General features: G+C 35.4%; 3 protein-coding genes across 3 annotated transcripts; 2 read left to right on the top strand and 1 right to left on the bottom strand.

Annotated features, from left to right (window-relative positions):
* The first annotated feature begins 240 nt into the window (after positions 1–240).
* LOC138307258 (uncharacterized) lies at positions 241–8628 on the top strand. The gene is made up of 2 exons (XM_069247900.1): positions 241–1426; positions 2407–8628. Exons 1-2 carry the CDS (start codon positions 1148–1150, stop codon positions 2836–2838), a joined length of 711 nt encoding a protein of 236 aa, XP_069104001.1. The 5' UTR covers positions 241–1147; the 3' UTR covers positions 2839–8628.
* Positions 8629–8670: 42 nt separating this feature from the next.
* On the top strand, positions 8671–11486 carry LOC138307257 (uncharacterized). Its single transcript, XM_069247899.1, has 4 exons — positions 8671–9314; positions 9991–10045; positions 10154–10216; positions 10739–11486. The coding sequence occupies exons 1-4, from the start codon at positions 8931–8933 to the stop codon at positions 11125–11127; spliced, it is 891 nt and encodes a 296-aa protein (XP_069104000.1). The 5' UTR covers positions 8671–8930; the 3' UTR covers positions 11128–11486.
* An 845-nt stretch (positions 11487–12331) lies between these two features.
* Positions 12332–15074, bottom strand: LOC138308096 (uncharacterized). Its single transcript, XM_069249043.1, has 2 exons — positions 14349–15074; positions 12332–13971 (listed from the first exon to the last, which is right to left on the bottom strand). Exons 1-2 carry the CDS (start codon positions 15072–15074, stop codon positions 12661–12663), a joined length of 2037 nt encoding a protein of 678 aa, XP_069105144.1. The 3' UTR covers positions 12332–12660.
* Between the last annotated feature and the right edge of the window lie 5815 nt (positions 15075–20889).

The following is a 20889-nucleotide window of genomic DNA, read 5'->3' as shown; positions in this document are numbered from 1 at the left end:
CAATCAGTTGTTCAATCGATTTTGTTGACGATGACGGGAATGACAGAAAATATGGGTATTTACAGAAATATGCAAATGTGGCGAGACTTAATAATATTTATTTGCGTGAAAATCTGTAAACATATGGAATATATTTTGATTTTGTTGCGGTTATGAGGGTGTAAGTAATGATAATAGAGTCAGTGTCAGTGACACGGCTTCGCTGGTGTTTCATAGTTTACACGTGCTCCATTATCGTATGGGATATTTCCTCTTTTACCATAATACATGTATGAAAAGAATATTTATTTTGGCAACACCTGATTGTATAGAGAAACACCTTACTAGAGTGTAGGACAATAACAGTTGATTGTGTAAGTATATCGAGGACAGTTACCCAGTCTGATCTTAACGGAAAATTTTGAAATGAGGCCATGCCAGATATAACATAAATGTCCAGCATGTGTCATTCATAAATTATGTCAGTTATTTCTCAAACGATAATCTTGTTGATTATCGATGTTTGTTGTTTCGTACAATACAGATACTTTGATAATATATTCAATTATTGACACAATGCAATATGTCTATTGATGATCCGGCATTGCGTCAAGGTTATTGGTCTCAAAATATTACCCAAGCAATAACTCACGATGCATTTTGATATTTCTTGTCAGTATCGCGTTGTTATAGGACCTAAATATAGTCTGAAAATTTGCAACTGCGTTGGTTTTTATAGAAAGCATGCATATGATATTGTCGTGCATTCTCTCCCACAACTGAATTTTTCCACACGAAAACTATACGGAAAATTATCTTACTTCAGATTGTGCAGGTTTCTTTTAATGAACTTTGTAGCCAACCAAATGCACTCTATTTATTTTGTATAATCCCATATTTATCTCCATGTTATGTCCGAAAACGGTTGATGTTTGACAAATATATGCATCAGAGTACTTATTTATTTGTATTGCGCGTATCTATATATGATGTATTGTTTAAATACATGTGCATAAGAATAGCTCTGGGGATACCCACGGACAGTGTTAGTTAAGGACTTATGTAACTTGTATTGTGTATCAAAATGACTCGGGAGAAGTTGTAGGAGGATACCCGATAATGCTCTAAATGATATTGTTGCTGATGGAGTAGATAGTGTGTATTAAACATGGCTTGGGAGAATACAGAGTTGTACGAGGATCCCGATCTAACTGGTGTTGTTACTGATGGAGTAGGTACTTGTGATGGGTCGGTAAAAACCAAGGTACATAAGGACAGTCAGGCCGAGGAAGACGCTGGAAGGAAGACTGTCTGTATCAGGTGTGCTGGCTTGATATTAATTCTCTGTGCCGTAGGATTGACGATCAGTCTACCTGTGATATACAATCAAGATAATCAATCGACTGGGAACCTATCGCACCCGACTAATATATCCATGGTAACACAGGTAAGTTAATTACTAAGTCTACATTGATATTTACAGAAACAATGAAATGTCGTTTGTATTTGTAAATCTATAAATAGCTTGTGGATTTCTATCATAGTAAGTACAGCTATAAATAGTTCATCATGGGAGTGCTTCACATGCCTAAGCGAGTAACACAACTGTCGTCATGTGCTACAATAAAATCCGTCTTATGTGGTTGAAGTTTAAATAATTTCTTGTTATTGAGATTGTTTACATGACGAGAAAGCACACATGTACAGATACCTAGAGTTACTAGGGTTTTCTCATATGTTCTCGCTATTTACTATTTTTACAAAGGTTTCTGTCCTGGTATTTTATACAATAAATGAGGCACCATGCACCATATCAGTTATCAAAGTTTGATATTTTTTTGGTAAAAAAATGATGATATTTTAGTCAATGAAAATGTGAAAAAGATAATTGCATGGCATGTTTTCGATGTCTGTCGGAGCAAAGCCGTAGCATACATAATACAAAATGCAAACTCAAGTACTGTCTAATTGACAGCTGGCGAACCGTAACCACGGAAAAAAATATAAAACCGAGCTAATTCCCTGAATTAAATGTCTATGAAATGTCCTATTATTCGGACCTTGAAAGCGATGTCTCTGATTAGTATAGCGTCAATGAAATAACAACAAATTCTTATAAATTACAATACACTGTTTGAGTGTAAGGAGTCGTGATGACCGAGTAATTAAGATGTTTCGACATTATCACAATCCCTACGCCTCTTGATCGTGAGTTCGAATAGCATGTGCGGAGTAGTATGTTACTCAGTATTTCCTTCAACTTTCACGTTCTTAAAGATACACTTCCGCGGACAAATGGTATTTTTTCTTTGACGGCTATGTAAGCTTCCTACACTGAAGTCCACTCTAAGAACTAATCATTCAGATCGTACGTCATGGGTCCCACGGATATATTTGACTTGCAATGTAAGTATTTATTTCTTGTAGCTCCTCAGTATGAAGCGACCTAGCGAAACTTTCACAGGGCTGCCCCCAATGGATTATATCAACTTCAAAGTTTCACAAAACTCAACCATCATCTTAGCCGATAGAGTTGCACCACACGTGTTGGCGTTTAAACATTCTGGACGATACAACATCACCGTATCTGTCACATATGATGGGGACTCCTGTAGACGGCCCAGCCCAGATCGAGGCCATATCCACCTGGCTCTGGAGAGGGCGGGAGATCTTTCCAAGGTGGGTAAAGGATTTACTCAGTCCTTTGTCAAGGATCGAAGGAGATCCTGGGTAGTTCATGGGTTTGTAAACGAACTTGTTCATATGGAAAAGGGTCAACAGTTATTTGTTCAAACAGACCATAGTGATTGTATCCAACATGGCAGAACGAAATTACATATAGCAAAACTCTCGTTATAGTTTTGTAGAAGCAATTGGTGCGCGTGGAGGACACCACTAAGATTTATAAATTCTCCGTTGCTAAAGATATGTTTCTTGATGCATGTTAGCGTTTTATCTGTTGCTCGCATTGCATGATCTGTGGAAGTAGTTTCTGCTGCTGTAAAAAAATGGCTTAAATGGAATGGGACGACTGGTACCCCAATCATAACTACAACAATTTCTTTTGTTCATTTTTTTCTTTTAAGTTTCACACTATTAATCTTTGGCTCATTATATTCTTAGTAGAGCATATTTGCGTATTTATTTGTTGTACTTTTTTAATGCGCATATCTTCTGTATTTCGAGCAAACACTCCGACATATCGACTCATTGATCGAGTGATCTTTAGTTTTAACACATTATATGATAAAACCTTTAGTTTTGACAATTTATCATGGTAATGCATTTAGTTTTCACAATTTATCATGAAAATGCATTTAGTTTTGAAAATTTATCATGATAATGCCTCAAATTTTAACATAAATGCATATTATTTTGTATTTCATTTTATCTTCAAGTCTAGTACATGTATATATTTTATATTTTTATCATACATTTAAATGTTAAGTTGTATGCATTATAGATAAAATTTGAAAAGTGTCAAGTTTGCAAAAACCTAACACTACTGAATGGCATTATATAAAAGTCAGAACAGTATTTTAGAGCATTATTGTTAAACACTAACTGCATTTTTGGCACTATAAGTATTGGCATAGAGTACGTAGTTGCGAAGACACAGTAGAAATTATAGAATACAGGGTAAGAAAGAAATATATAGAATCTCGGAGAGGACCGATAAAGAAGACAAGATAGACATAAAAATAGAATGCATTTAGCTATATTTGAAAATAGTATATACATGTACGTGATAAATATCAAAATAGGTCATATGATATAAGTTATATAAATATGAGCATATGATATAAGTTATATATATGAGAGAGTAAAAATAAAATAAAAATAAAAATGAAAAGGTCATAGAATATAACTAATATAACGAAGTAAAAAAGAGATAAAGGTAAGGTTACAAAATACAAAACGATGACACAAAATAGGTTAAAGAATACAACATTTATATATGAGAGAGTAAAACTACAGAGATCACAAGGTACAAAAATACAAAACAATACAAAAATATAGAGTACATCTAATATTTGAATAAAAACGAGAAGTCGAAAAGTACAAAAACAGATGATGAGTAAAAACTAGGCCATATAGTACAGATCACAAGGTACAGAAATAAATGATACAAAAAGACCATAAGGTATAACTAATGTATGGGAGAGTAAAAACGGGAGGTGTCATAAAGTACAAAAACAGATAAAATGAAAAATAGGTTTTAAAGTTATTGACGTCGTTCAGTACAGTAATGGTAATGGTTCTCTTGCCCCTTAAGGATATCACTTCTTCGCCAGTATGATTATCGCAAAGTTTTTAGTAAAGTTTTTATATTTCTGTATACTTGACATTATCTAAGTTTGCTTTTTGATGCAATTATTGTCAGTATGTTTCAGTTATATACATTGTACGTGGTATTGTTTGTATCTCTTTTTATGTAATAACTTTTTATACTCAGAATGTTAAGTAGTTGTATAGATTAACTAACACAATGTAAATACCAATAGTATGAATGTGAAGACATACCAAGCTGGCCTTGGGAGGCGTAGAACAATTGATGGAGTTATTGTGAAAATTGTGAATAACCTTACAGCCTGCAGTGAAGGTGTTAGATATTTATTAATTTATATGCAAAATGCTTTCTTTATTCGTGTGTACAACATACATGTGTGTATCAAAGTATTTTTGCAACATCGTATCATTCTATATCCTTAATGAAGCTTTATTTCTGGTATTGTTAATAATTTTATAACGCAAACAATGATTTACATTTCCTACCTTCATCAATTTGAAGAGCTTGCCATGACATCTCGAACACACCCACCTCCCCCCAACCCTGAACATAATATGTTAAACAATATGCCATTATTTCATACAAAAGTGTCATTATTTTGTCATTAATATAAAAAAGTTATCGTGTTTATTGTTTATCGGTGCTGTGTTTTTGCTCACCTAGTCAGATGGATTAGGAAATGTCAACCCATTTGAAAGTAAATATTGTACATTATTTAATGACATATTCTAGATGGACTGTATTTATACGTTTTTCGTTATCATTCCCATCACTGATTCAGAATCATGGCCTTAAACGATACATTCGATCTGTTAAATGGAAGTGTCACGTACATTGTCTCTTAAGTGTAAATATTTCGGTTTGTATTTTAATTATTTTTATATTTTTGATAAAATTGAACCGAACAGAGATCAAATCAAAATTATGTCAATATTGTGTCTAATATAGTGTGTGAATGTGACGAAGTCTTCCTTTGTTTCTAAATATTTATTAAGCATTGAAGTCACTATTTTTTTAATTTCATCGGGGTATGAAAGAAATTTTGTTTGCAAACGGTGTGAATCCACGTAGCGGATTCTCACAAAAGATTGCAAACAAAATTTATTTCATACCCCGATGAAATTAAAAAATAGTGACTTCAATGCTTATAATTAATTTTCCAAGCTACTTAAAATAAAATACCTTTTCACGTACGATTCCATTGATTTTTTTCCAATGGATTATTTTTTCCAAATCAATACGCAACGTCAATGTTTCTATTGTGACGTCACGATAACGTCGGGTTTCCGCGCCATTCTCGGATATTTTTTTTTATCGTGGAATGAAAAAAATGAATAGGCCAATCAGAAAGCCAGAAACACAGAGAAAATTAATTATTTAAAATAAATGTAAGTCATGTGACATTCCCTCGTGTGACATTCCCTCGTGTTGTGACATTCCCTTCGTGTGAATTATCAATTTGGTAAGCGTGACATTGTCATTATTTGCAGACTCACCACAAGTCCTATTGAAAATTACCACTAATACCGTATACTGTATAGTTGTTAATTTTCGCGGGTGAACAATTTTACTGTTTTGTATGTCACGTGATATACCAACTGCTGCTGTACCGAAATATCTATTTCCTTATATGGCATTATTTCAGTAATTGTCTGAATGTTTTGATGATGATTTTTTTTTTTATTTAAATGTGCTCTACGTGCATTCATAATACAGAGGATATTATAGCTGGTCAGATACTAGTAGATGGTACAGTCAGTGCAGTGTGTAAATTGAGCGAAGCAGATCTTTGGAGACGTTTGAAATAGATAATTGTAATGAGTTTTCATGGAGTTCTTAAAATGTTATATATTTGTTTATTCAAAAATATAAATTATAGATATTATAGATATGTTAAGCATTGGCATTATTTGCATACGTATATGTAAATTAGCACAAAAAGTACCACCAATCAAATAACAGCTGCTCCCTCACATGTATGTCATGTAGTTTAAACGTAATTGGTCAAGTGGATGATTAATACATGATTAATAATATATTGTTAAAGGGAAAATTCAGTTAGGCTAATTCTGTTACATAACCACGAGGCAAAATATGACATAAATGCATTGTTCTACATTCCTTATGAAATATTTTACAAGAAATATTGACAAATTTAACGACGTTTTAAAGTATTTTGATTGATACATGTACCATTGAAATTCCAAATCGTTGATCAATAAGATTAAGTATTAAGTAGAACATGTACATTAGTACCATACTCGAGCCAAAGTCACGCACGTTAAACAAATGCAATACATAACCACTGATGAGTTGATGAAATCATTTTTAGACAAGAACATGCATCTAATAAGGTAAACACACTACTGTAAGAGCGATATGAGAAGTTCTAGACAAAAATCTTTACTACACTGGCAGGGGCAAGGGTTCGGCATACAAGACGTCCGACCACTATCTGTAATGGCGGACAGTACACCAACTAATCTAATTTCTATTAGAACGGATTTGTTTAGGAAATATGTGTAAATTTTAATGTACTCTTAGACTGAATCGTCCTTTGACTTAGTAGATAATAAGAAATAGTGCCAATTGAATCGGGTTTTGTTAATATTTGTACAGCATTTATGTAAAAGTAGTGTTAATGCGTATTAATATGACAGTATCACATGCTTATATTTTGTGCGTTGTTTAGGCGAAGCCCTGCACAGATGTTGTCAGTGTAAATGCCATTAAATATGTGTTTAATACAGATATCTACAAATCAAAATAAACGTCCTTGACAAAAGTGTTGCCGTGTTATCTATCTGATCCATAGATTTCGACTCCTATTTACGGCTAGGTTTTTATATAAAGTTTCCCATTGGATATGGGCGATGGCTTGGTATCTCAAAAAAGAATAGAATACGTAATATATGTCTTGTTTATATCGGAGATGAATTTCAATATCTTTTCAAATGCGAAATTAGGGTTTTTAGATAATTTGCTCATTACCATACCAAATATCATGTTTTTTAGATTAGAGCGTCTAGTGAATGTTTGCAATATTCAGGTTATAAAAAAAATTTTCTAAGGAAGGTAATGATATTACTTAAAATTGAAAACTATACAATTACCGGTATAACTTTATACATTGTACATTGTGTATCCATCTTGTCGTGTATATTTCTTTGTATATCATCATGCCCTCATGTAACACATCTTCATTTTCTGAGTGAATCATATAAAAAAAACTATGACCCTGGTAAAAAAGATAAGCAATAGGTCTCTGGGTTGATGTAGATACATGTTTCTCCTGGATTTTGTCCGCCATCGAACACGCCGCAAACACTTTCGTGGTTATTTAACATGACGTTAAAGACCTATAACTACACAATATGAAATTCACGTAAACTAAGTGTTCAGTTATTCATATACAAATAAATAGTATATACATGTTTATCAATATGCAGTATAACGATACTTTAATAAGTAATGTTGAATATTAAATATATGTATATACTGTGCTATTCTATCAAGTATGTTTATGTACAAATTTATATATTTTAATCAACAAAAGTCTAGAATAAGTTGTACGAAAGTTTAAATAGCATTTAGATGTGAATGGAATATTTCCTCTTTTACGTAATAGGAAAGGAACATTAGGTGTGGCAACACTCGATTGTATAGAGAAACACCTCGCTAGAGTGTAGCAAAAGAACAGTTGATTGTGTAAGTATATCGAGGACAGTTACCCAGTCTGGTCCTAATGGAAAATTTTGAAAAAAAGACCATGCTAGATATAGCATAAATGTCCGGCCTGTGTCATTCATAAATTATGTCAGTTATTTCTCAAATGATGATCTTGTTGATTATCGGTGTTTGTTGTACAAAGCATTACAGATATATTAATAATATAACCAGTCACTGACACATTGTCTATTGATGACCCGGCATTACCTCAAGGTTAATGGTGTCGAAATAATCAATAACTCACCATGCCTTATATTTCTCGTCGGTATCGAGTTGAATAGGATCTATATATAGTCTGAAAATTTACACCTGTATTGGGTTTTATACAAATCATGCATATGATTCTGTGGTCGTGCATTCCGTTCCAGAACTAAAATTGTCCACACGCAAACTTAAAAAAATTATTTCACTTCAAAGTTGTTAAGCAGGTTTCTATTAATAAATTTTGTAACCAACCAAATCCAATATGTTAATTTTGCATTTCACATCTTATGTTATATCGAATTACGGTCGATGTATGACCACGATATATATCGGGAAATTGTTGGTGTATGACCACGATATGTATCGGATAATGGTTGGTGTATGCCCACGATATATATCGGGAAATGGTTGGTGTATGACCACGATATGTACCACGGTGTATGCCCACGATATGTATCGGATAATGGTTGGTGTATGACCACGATATATATCGGATAATGGTTGGTGTATGACCACGATATATATCGGGAAATGGTTGGTGTATGACCACGATATATATCGGGAAATGGTTGGTGTATGACCACGATATATATCGGGAAATGGTTAGTGTATGACCACGATATATATCTGGAAATGGTTGGTGTATGACCACGACATATATAGGATTACATCCACCTGTCTTTTGGTTTGTATTGCACGTATCTAGATTAAGTATTGCTTAAAATACATGTGTATAAGAATAGCCCTCGGGATACTCACAAAATTGTTAATTAAGGACTTATGCAACTTGTATAGTGTATTAAACATGGCTTGGGAGAATATAGAGTTATACGAGGATCCTGATAATGCTCTAAATGATATTGTTACCGATGGAGTAGAGACTTGTGATGGGTCGGTAAAAACCAAGACACATATTAAGGACATTCCGGCCGAGGAAGATGCTGGAAGGACACGAAACACAGCCAGGAAGACTGTCTGTATCAGGTGTGCTGGCTTGATATTAATTCTCTGTGTCGTAGGATTAACGATCAGTCTACCCGTGATATATAATCTAGATAATCATTCGACTGGAAATCGATCCCACCGGACTAATATATCCATAGTAACACAGGTAAGTTAATTACTCTATTTACTACCATTGATAATTACAGAAACAATGGAATATCTTTTATAAAGTATATAATGTTGAATTTGTTTATTTGCAATTTCGTAAATCTATAAATAGCCTGTGGATTTCCCTATAGTAAGTGGGAGTGCTTTACATTAACATATGAATAGACTAGTACTGTTATGAATAAGCGAGTAACACAATAAAATCAATATAATTATCTGATGTTCAGCTGATAGTTGAAGTTTAAATGAGATTGGTTTTGTTTACTTGATTGGATTGTATACATGAGATGTATAACTTTTAATTATGATAAACACGATAGATTGACGATGAGCACAGATGACCTACATTTATTCAGTTTTTCTCATCATGTACTCGTTATGTACTATTTTACAAATGTTTATGTCCTGTTATTTTGTACAATAAATGGGACACCGTATAGATTATAAGAGTTTTTATACTTTGGTAACCAAAGTTATAAGATCTCAATCAATGAAAATGTGAAAAAGCTACATTTTTTAATTATGTTTTAAAAGGTATATTGTTTGTGTCCTAAATTACCTTGGCTGTGGATGGATACTAAAACAAAACAAACAAACAAACAAACAAAATATCAGCCAATTATAATATTATTGATTTATAGATGCTTACTATCTATACAAATTATCTGTTACAGAATATAACGCACAAAGGATATAAAACAACATTGACAGATGCAGCATATTCACAAGGTAAAACATTAAGATGTAGATTAATTTTCAATCATCACATTTCGTGTTCATGCCACTGTGATTATATACTTGTGTTATTGTTTATACGTGTTTATTTGTATTATAAAGCTACCCCCACTGTAAACAGAGTATGGATGACGGCCGAGTACCGACATGACTCCACCATTTCAAGTAAGGCATTTTTTAATCATACGTTATACACATTATTATTATTAATTTATATTATAGTTACTTGTAAACATTATTAAAATTGGAACAACGTTACACTTCATTGTCTGTCAGGTGCTAACCATCATTGATTCTCCAGGGGTTATTTTCAGTGATGTCATAACCACCCCTAGATTATCTCATAGTGTAAGAACACACAGGTAATGTAGTTATTCAATTTTCATCAAAATAATCAACGGTACACTGTGGTCTACTGTGTGGTTTTTAAGTTCGGTATCGCTCTCTATGGAATCCCCAAAGGCAGTTTTTCCATGTCTGTGATTGGTCAGTTTTCCCCACTGAACTGCATCAACTTGTACTATGGAATTGTCCAGGGGTGGATATAACATCACTAAGAGTGGAGTATCAAGGATTGGTGCTAACAGTCTTCCTTTGTAAAGAAACCACCATGTTAGTATAGAGATTCTTCTCTAGATCGTGTATATTTATCTGCTGTGCAATTTTTAGTTTGCCTTCTATTTTTAGATCATTTGATGGTCTGGAGACAATTGTCATCCAATGAAGGCGCAGTTCAGATTCAGCTGGTTGACTCATCTACCCGCATCCGGGTTCCGGTATCCGGGATATACAGTGTCCAGGCGTCATTCCAAATAGTAGGCAGGACTTGTAAAATCGGTCGTAATACACACATGGCGTCGATACGGATATGTACAAGTTATCAAAATAAGCCAATAAAGTGTATAAAGGAATCGTTTCCGGAATCTTCCGCTGAATTCTGGGTACGAACTGTACAAATAATAGTTCCGGTCATTTCCATGGATACGGGGAATAGTATTAGTTTTGTGACCAATAATGCGGACTGTATATATGACGACCCCCTCGTGTCTGTGATGGAGATCCACCAGCTAAGCTGACAGTCCTATAGAAACACGTGATATCAAACAGTCTGTGATGGAGATCCACCAGCTAAGCTGACAGTCCTATAGAAACACGTGATATCAAACAGTCTGTGATGGAGATCCACCAGCTAAGCTGACAGTCCTATAGAAACACGTGATATCAAACAGTCTGTAATGGAGATCCACCAGCTAAGCTGACAGTCCTATAGAAACACGTGATATCAAACAGTCTGTGATAATGCTCGGCACCATCTACCACAACGACTCGCAATGGCAGTAGATCGACAATTTATTTAATTTATGATATTTAAATGTTGTTGCATTTTATGAAAAAGTTTATTTTTAACCATTTGTTTAATAAAATGTTAAATTTGCATTGCAGTTTGTTTTCTTTATTTTCGATATAAACGGATACAACAAAATGACAAATGATAGCAGATTACATAAGTATACATTGTAGGTATTTGTATATGAAATTCGGTATCAGTACCGATTTTCAAAAATATACATTTTCAATGAGAAGCACTGTACTATGGTTTGGTTTGATTAGTGTAACGCACACACAACAACCAGGGACAAATACGGAAGGCTTCTCATACAAATAGAGAAAACGCAATGCTTGTTGGGGAAAATCATTCGCAGTTTACTACATTAAAAGCACAATTTTAAAAATGTACTCATGAATATTTGGTCTACTTCTTTTATTGGTTCTGACTGACAAATAATTGAATTACATAACAGGATCTCACTTTATATTTAAATAACATTCACAACAGGAGGTCTTACATACTATGGTTGCATGCTAGAAATAAAAGCTTACAAAATAATAATGAAAACAGATCTCACTGATGCATCTAATATTTAACATTGGTTGTTGTCAAGGTTACGTGTATAACGAATAACGGATGACTACTGTAGGTCAGAAGTCCACAAACCGAGTGATGTGTACTACTACAATAAATAGCTAACATATCCCTATACGGTCATAAGGAGGAAGGCAATCTTAACATATCCCTATACGGTCATAAGGAGGAAGGCAATCTTAACATATCCATATCAATATATGTTCTTGGCATCTTTCCCGTAATGTGTGATTTAATAAACAAAAATGATTACTAATACATAAAGCGACGTATTAGAGAAATGTTCGAAATCACCTTATATATCTGATAAGACTGTAATGCGTCATTAAAAATCTTTTTGTTTTGTGGGAAATTCCAATACCAGTATTGTATCATTGCAGTTTTGAACACTTGATTGACATATAACCACACCTCAAACCGAATACCTATAGAATAATGGTTTATATGATAGACAGTTCCGAACATGAGACTATACTAATCAAATAAGTAGATTTCCTTCAAATTAACGTAAAGAAATAAAGATGTAGCAAAGGAATGCAACCCCGCTACGGTTAATTTGTACATTGTACTTCGATGAAATGTTACTATTACGCTTCACTGAACCTATCTGCATTACATGAATTTTTTTCTCCCATAAACACAATAAAAGACTCTCCAACCAAGTGAATATTTTGTTCTGTTTAACCTAATCACATGATCTGTGTTGACATTGACGACATGCGAAGGTCTTCATCCACTTATACACCCGTTTGTTACATACAAACGACATACAGATAAACACCCCTTGTAGTCCATTTATAACGGTGGATGTGGTGTCCAGCCAACTGGCCCCAACAAGTTCAGCGACATAGGCACAGATCCAGGTAAACCCCATCAGGGAACTAAGTTTGGTGTAGATAAAGAAAAACGTACGACTAGACCGAAGGTCGCTCACTATATCTGAACCTTTTTGCATATTGACAATCGTGACGACAAATAGAACCAGATTTGTTACCAAGGTCAGGGCCACGGGACCAGCGAAACCAACTGTTATTCCTATCGGATCAGTAATGAAGCATATACTCTTTCCGTATCCCATAGTGAAACCGGGAGAAACAAGGTCAGCGATTATGCAGGAGAGAACGACAAGCAACGGAAAGGATACAGCGATAATACCGTACCGTCTAAGCAAAGTTTTCATTTCGGAAGCTTGTATGTTTCTGGTTATATTTCGACGGCCGAACGTGAACCATGTGTGGAAAGCACAGACTGACATCCAAGTAAAGGAACAGAGCCACATGTAATGAGATAGTACCCCGACTATCTGACAGGTGAGGGGCATTTTGTAAAACAAAGCAGACGACAAGTAGAGGAGCTGGGAACACAACACGGATAACATCAGACAGAGGTTAATTCTTCCGGGCAAGCTGTGGAACAGTGGGCATTGGACAAAAATACATACAGACAACAGGAGGGCAATTATTGACAACGATAATGACACGACTGTTATAAATGACTGAACATTCCAATCCATGTTCCGTGACAATTTAGTTGTAACCTTTTCATTACATTGTTGTATATGACAGAAAGTTTCTCGCTGAGTACTTTCTCCGGGCACGAAACATATGTGGGAAGACGAACTTCCTGAACAAGGATTGAGCGCATCTCGTAGAGTGGATTCAGAAATATCCTTGTCACCCACATCAACGATAATAGACAGTTGTAACTCGGCACACTGACCACCCGTTACAGTCTGACCACTGGTCACTTTAACGTCCCACCTCTCGATCAGGGTCATGTCCACATTTAGTCGGTGGACAGCGGTGTCATGTAAGAATGTAATGTAGCTGCTTGTTAAGTCTAACCCTTCCTCTTTGGTTATATTTTGTAATATCTGCTTGTAGAATCGAAACTCATGGATTCCATGTCTATAACTGAAGACCTTTTGACAAACTCCAGCGACAGGAGTCTGGCCTAAACCACACGTATTGGTCGTGTCTTGGGAGATAGCAGACGTCTGCAAAGATGAAAAATATGATAACGTTTCAGACAAATGAATAGACATACTACATAAGACCTTGAACATAAATCTTAAAAACAACAACTGTTTGATTTCGCGGAGGAAAATTTTGCTATTACATCTTTGAACTCATTCTTTTCACGCTTTTTACAACATCTAACGGTAATAAATCATGTGATACATGTAAATACAGTCACGTGATCGTTCTTGTCATCCTTTCATTCGCGGGAAAGGAGGAATTTAATCTCCAGCGACTAACAAACAGTTATACAGCAGATTAAATATGTAATGCTTTCCTATAAAGAATTTAAAGTTTTAGAATGTTTGCAAAAAGGGGCCATGGTAGTATATATAAAATAATTAAGTGTATATACCTCATTCATGTCACAATTGGGTTCGACAGACCTGTCCTCGATTGGCGGCTCCTTCTTTGGACTGAAATTGAAAAGTGCTGACAGAACAGGCAATCCCTCAAAGAAGAATAAATCCGGATATTCACACACATCGCAGATTGGGTCTGGTGCTACAGGGAAAACCTCGCACCCTGGAACCACGCTAAGAGAATCCAGTGGATTAGCGTGAGGCGGTAGATCGATGTTAAAGATGTCACATGTGTTAAGGTCAACAGCAACCTTCCAGTAAGTGTAGTTAAACTTACCGTTACATAGGGCACAGAAGCTATTCTTAAAGTTCATGTTCGGAAGTCCATCTTCCTTCACTTGAACTGGAAACATATCATAATGAACTGATTTTTTATAGCTACTTGGTGTTTCACAGAGAGCGCGGGTGATGTTGTCTGTGAAATGATCAGGACAAGTGTCACGTAGAAAGCAGACGGATGATATATTCGGCAGTACAACAGGTCCTCCTAGCCTAGTATCATTTAAGACGTCGTCTGAACTTGCATCACATTCTATTACACTTCTACACACGTTTTCTGCTGTACACAGACAATAAGACTTATTGTTGGCATTCTGAAAACATGTCTCCTTTTCTGTCACTCCATCACAGTCACCTGGGCAGATATAAGAGGTGATGTTCCGTGTACCATATCCTAATACAGCCACAACTAAGACAACCAACACTGATCTCAGCTTCATGTTGTTAACAGGAAAATTAACTGTAAGGAATTTACACTAATCTTAGCTTCATGTTGTTAACAGGTATATGAACTGTAAGGAGTTAACACTGATCTCAGCTTCATGTTAAACGTTGTTAACAGGAAAATGAACTGTAAGCAGTTAAACCTTAATACCGGTAAATGAATTTTAAGGTAGTTTGAGTCGTCTGACCAGAACAATTTTTTTCCATATAAGATATGCTATACGTTAGCTCCGCGTACCTTTAATTATATTAGTGAGGATAATGTATGTATAAATGTAACAATGGACCTGATGATATCGTCTCTAATAGGCTGTTGGAGTGTGCTTGTGACCGTTCGGATTTATCGCCAGCATAATGTAAACTCTATTGATGGAAAAAACGAAAATAGAAATAAATGTCGTTTACCGTAGCAATGAATATAAAGAATTAATATGTAAAAGTGTCCATTCCCTCATCACTTTTTATACCGAAGTGTGATTTGTAATTTCTACACAAAAGTTTGATTTCCGTAGACAACCAAACCCGTCACCATGATGATTGGTATGTTACCTAAACATTAATATCCTGGCAAGAGGAAACAATGGTGTGATTTCTCAGAATATGTTGTAACATTTCATTGTCTCCTTTCGTTACAGTATTATAACTTTAAGCTTCTCATTAACGCATCCAATACTAAAATCAAAATTATTTCTTTTCAAATGATTTATGGTTTTCCTGTTCATTTGTGATACTATTTGGTTTTAAGGCTTTGGTTTCAATGGTCAGTTTAATATTACAATGTTCATTATTACGAAGATATGACCGTTATAGCCACTGTATGTTTCTGATGACATTTTATTTACGGAAATTGCTGGCGCTGATATGCTTCAATAATAACATGTTTATGATATTATCAGGAAGCGTGTAAGACGATATCTTTTTCTGATTTGTTGATTCTGTTTCTAATTATTTTATATTGAGAATGTGACATTTACATAGATGATGACGTTCTACCTGAATATTGTATTTAGATCCAACATATTTGGTAAAATAAAAATATTGAATTTGGATTGGACAGCAAGCTATACCAATTATCTATCTACTCTCTGTACTTTTCGAGGAAAGATGGTGTTCCCTTATTGGAGATGAGTTCCATTTCTTATATACATTGTACTTCCAAAATGTCTTAGGCATTACTTTGAAAATTCAAATTGTATAGAAATCAAAAGAATTTTTATTTTACATGTATATAATATGGAATGAAACTGTGAAGTTTATATATTTCTACAAATGTTACTAGTTACTGTATTGAAATTATCAGTTGTTACCATATTAGATAGATATATGTTTCATGGTAATGTTTTTATGTTATTTACCATATTGATAGATATATGTTTCATGGTGATGTTTTTATGTTATTTACCATATTAGATAGATATATGTTTCATGGTGATGTTTTTATGTTATTTACCATATTAGATAGATATATGTTTCATGGTGATGTTTTTATGTTGATTTATTGAAATCATTTTCTTATTTGGTCAGTTATTTGAACAATTTCAAAACCAAATTTGACTAACAATATACCAGTATGAAAGTGTCCACAATAGTGGAAATAAATATTACAGATTATCTAATATACGTACTGACTCAATCTTTTTCATAAAGATATCTTAAATTTTTCAAGACTATGTGGGATGAAGTAGAGTTAGTTTCCAAAATAGGTATTGGGTTTTTAAACAATCATGTAATGATAAGAATGTGTTGCATGAATTTTCTGCCGTCATTTTGCACAATTCTCAATTTCCTGGCATTTTGTTACTTTACATAATTTACAGATTGTGGACTAATTGCCTTCCATCAATTTATCTGGAAGGGAAAAGATACCATCAAATTTTTTTTTAAGAAATATTTTGCATTATAAGTTGTATTTCTTAAGTATTTTGGTAATGTCTGGAATAAACCTTTTTGAACTTACGTAGTCACATTATTTAAAAAAAAATATCCTCACTTTGAAAAATTCTAAAAATCAACATTTGTTCTTTTCATTCTGCAAACTCTACCTAGGAACAATAGTTTTTTTAATATCTATATAAGCCTCAATTAGAGGTACCAACCTATTTGTGAAGTACACATTATCTGTTCTAGTTCTTCTGTCAAACCCTTGTATAGACTTTATAATAAGTAGTGTTGAACCCTCTTTACAATCATTAATAAGATCATGCTTGATAACACCCAAAAAAAATCAAATTGTATAGAAATCAAAAGAATGTTTATTTTTTCATGTATATAATATGTGAATTTATCTGTGAAGTTTATATATTTCTACAAAATGTTACCAGTTACTGTATTGAAATTATCAGTTGTTTACCATATTAGATAGATAGATGTTTTTATGGTGATATTTTTTTATATTTATAACAGTAATGACAAGATTACACTGTATGTGATGCGAGTGCCGTCAATGAGACATCTGACTTTTATTCTTATAGCGTTAAGATATACCATAAATCATTATGTTCTTTTAACAATTTCCATGTACCAATCGATTCAGTTTTAGAATTATGACTAAAGATTTGGCTAGCATGGGGACAATTTTGAGTGTATATCAGATTCTGTATTTTGGAAAAGAAGTTTTCAATAAGAATGTACCATTCGCTAAACAATAATGGTGTATTGCCATAAAATCCACGTTGATGAGTGTTTCTTTGTCTTGATATCTAGTTTTTGGGTCATTTTAAGATCTGCACATAGAGGATTTACATTTATAACGCGAAGGTTTTTAACAGAGATTATTGGTCCAATTTTTTCTATGAAACAATGTTTTAAAGATCGTATCTTAACCGCGAAAACAGTATCAGATGATATTTACACATACAACAATACCCCCATTTATATAGGGTTTGAATGTATTTTTCTAATTTTAATAGCGGCTATGAATAGCAGAAGCTATCTACATATTCAGTGAAGCGCGTTAGCGCTCCTAGGAAGATATGTACATGGGTTTTGCTATTCAAAGCCGCTATGAAAATTAGAAAAATACATTCAATCCATATATTCACATTAGAATAATGTATGAAAATAAAACGTATTGAAAGGTTATTATGTTATATTTGAAATTATGACACCCATATACGACGAGAAACGAGATAATGGAACAGCTGGATGACAAAGCTTCCGCCTTCCGGTCGACCTTCCTTTGCAAATAACAGACGATAAACAAGAAATATAGTTAAAATAAGATTTGATTGGCTTATTACAATAAACCTTAGTTGATTCTAAAAAACACCTTAAAGATTATACATTAAAAGATTGTGGGGGACTATTTTGCATTGATATGAAACTGGCGTAATGTTTGAAATCAGCTGATCGATGCACGAGAATCGTTGTATTCAAAGTGTTTTCATAGGCAAAAGTTTGCTTTCGTCAAGTTTGGTTGATTCATATAGTGACGGAAACATCCAGAATGTAAATATTACATCTTAGTTGTTCTTTGTTTGAATAAAAAAATAATTATACAACGATGTATTTCTAAAAAATACAAAATACCCTTTCCTCCAAATTTCCAATCAAAATACAATCATTTTCTAAAATTGTGTACTTGTAAACGGGGTGTACGATTTCGTGATTTTCTTATTCACGGATATTATAGCCTTTGAAAGCGTCATTCACATTACAGGATGAGTTAGGCAAAACCATGATGTTTTGAAAAAAATATTGCGATGTATTATATTTCGCGATTTTGGATAGATCCAGTGAAATAAAACAACGATAATGTCAACAACTATTTAGAGCATTGTTTCTCTTACCCCGAATAGGTGCGTCCGCATTTTTACCTGTGTGAGGTTTTTCTAACTCACTCTAGACTAAAGATATGCTACACGATATCTTTACATGTCCTCAACAATTGTATGACGTCACGGAAACACTATCACGATGGCATAGTAACAGAAGCATGTGGGATTAGGGATGAGCGTGTTTGCGTTACAACAACTTGAAATAGATCTGGGTGTGGAATGCGTCCCGTACCAATATCGTATGAACTCCATGCCGTAATATTGCCCTATGGAATTCTCTCCGTCCCGAAGTAAAAAATAACTCATCATTAAGTATTGTTTGTTTGTTTAACAGGACCGGTTTAATCAAACAGATGCGAGCGCTCAACCGAAGGCCAAAGGTGAGGTGATTTCAAGGGAGACGTTAGGAAGAAGAAACAGAAAAGATAAGATACTTAATTTAGTCGCCTTTTAAGATCATGCAATAGAGGCAACAGGTACAATTCTAACGCCCTACCTGCAGAGCTGGGGCAGCAGGTACAATTCTAACGCCCTACCTGTAGAGCTGGGGCAGCAGGTACAATTCTAACGCCCTACCTGCAGGGCTGGGACAGCAGGTACAATTCTAACGCCCTACCTGCAGAGCTGGGGCAGCAGGTACAATTCTAACGCCCTACCTGCAGGGCTGGGGCAGCAGGTACAATTCTAACGCCCTACCTGCAGAGCTGGGGCAGCAGGTACAATTCTAACGCCCTACCTGCAGAGCTGGGACAGCAGGTACAATTCTAACGCCCTACCTGTAGAGCTGGGGCAGCAGGTACAATTCTAACGCCCTACCTGCAGAGCTGGGACAGCAGGTACAATTCTAACGCCCTACCTGTAGAGCTGGGGCAGCAGGTACAATTCTAACGCCCTACCTGCAGAGCTGGGACAGCAGGTACAATTCTAACGCCCTACCTGCAGGGCTGGGGCAGCAGGTACAATTCTAACGCCCTACCTGCAGAGCTGGGACAGCAGGTACAATTCTAACGCCCTACCTGCAGAGCTGGGACAGCAGGTACAATTCTAACGCCCTACCTGCAGAGCTGGGACAGCAGGTACAATTCTAACGCCCTACCTGCAGAGCTGGGGCAGCAGGTACAATTCTAACGCCCTACCTGCAGAGCTGGGGCAGCAGGTACAATTCTAACGCCCTACCTGTAGAGCTGGGGCAGCAGGTACAATTCTAACGCCCTACCTGCAGAGCTGGGACAGCAGGTACAATTCTAACGCCCTACCTGCAGGGCTGGGGCAGCAGGTACAATTCTAACGCCCTACCTGCAGAGCTGGGACAGCAGGTACAATTCTAACGCCCTACCTGCAGGGCTGGGACAGCAGGTACAATTCTAACGCCCTACCTGCAGAGCTGGGACAGCAGGTACAATTCTAACGCCCTACCTGCAGGGCTGGGGCAGCAGGTACAATTCTAACGCCCTACCTGCAGGGCTGGGGCAGCAGGTACAATTCTAACGCCCTACCTGCAGAGCTGGGACAGCAGGTACAATTCTAACGCCCTACCTGCAGAGCTGGGACAGCAGGTACAATTCTAACGCCCTACCTGCAGGGCTGGGGCAGCAGGTACAATTCTAACGCCCTACCTGCAGAGCTGGGGCAGCAGGTACAATTCTAACGCCCTACCTGCAGGGCTGGGGCAGCAGGTACAATTCTAACGCCCCACCTGCAGTGTTACCATCATGATGTAACCTGATAAATATCTACACAGAAATTCTCGACCAGTTACGCCTTATTATCATTACCGTAATCGTCTTGATCAGAATCACCATGCTAGGTTGCGAATGAACTGTAGCACTTTAAAGTTTCATCTATTTAACCGTAATCTTGTAGAAAGCCCCCTTTAATTTGTTACTGTGATAAGGCAAACGAAACCAGCAAACACTATGTTCTGCATTGCATTGCTCCAATCATAGATATATCACACACATCTGATGAATACACTCATGATATTTTATTGTACGATTCAAAATCATAATATGTACATTGCTGTTCTGCTGTTTCC

This window comes from Argopecten irradians, chromosome 14 (assembly GCF_041381155.1).
Source record: "Argopecten irradians isolate NY chromosome 14, Ai_NY, whole genome shotgun sequence".
Taxonomy (NCBI): domain Eukaryota; kingdom Metazoa; phylum Mollusca; class Bivalvia; order Pectinida; family Pectinidae; genus Argopecten; species Argopecten irradians.
The sequence above is the reverse complement of the archived record's forward strand: the minus strand, read 5'-3'. Positions and strand labels throughout refer to the sequence as shown.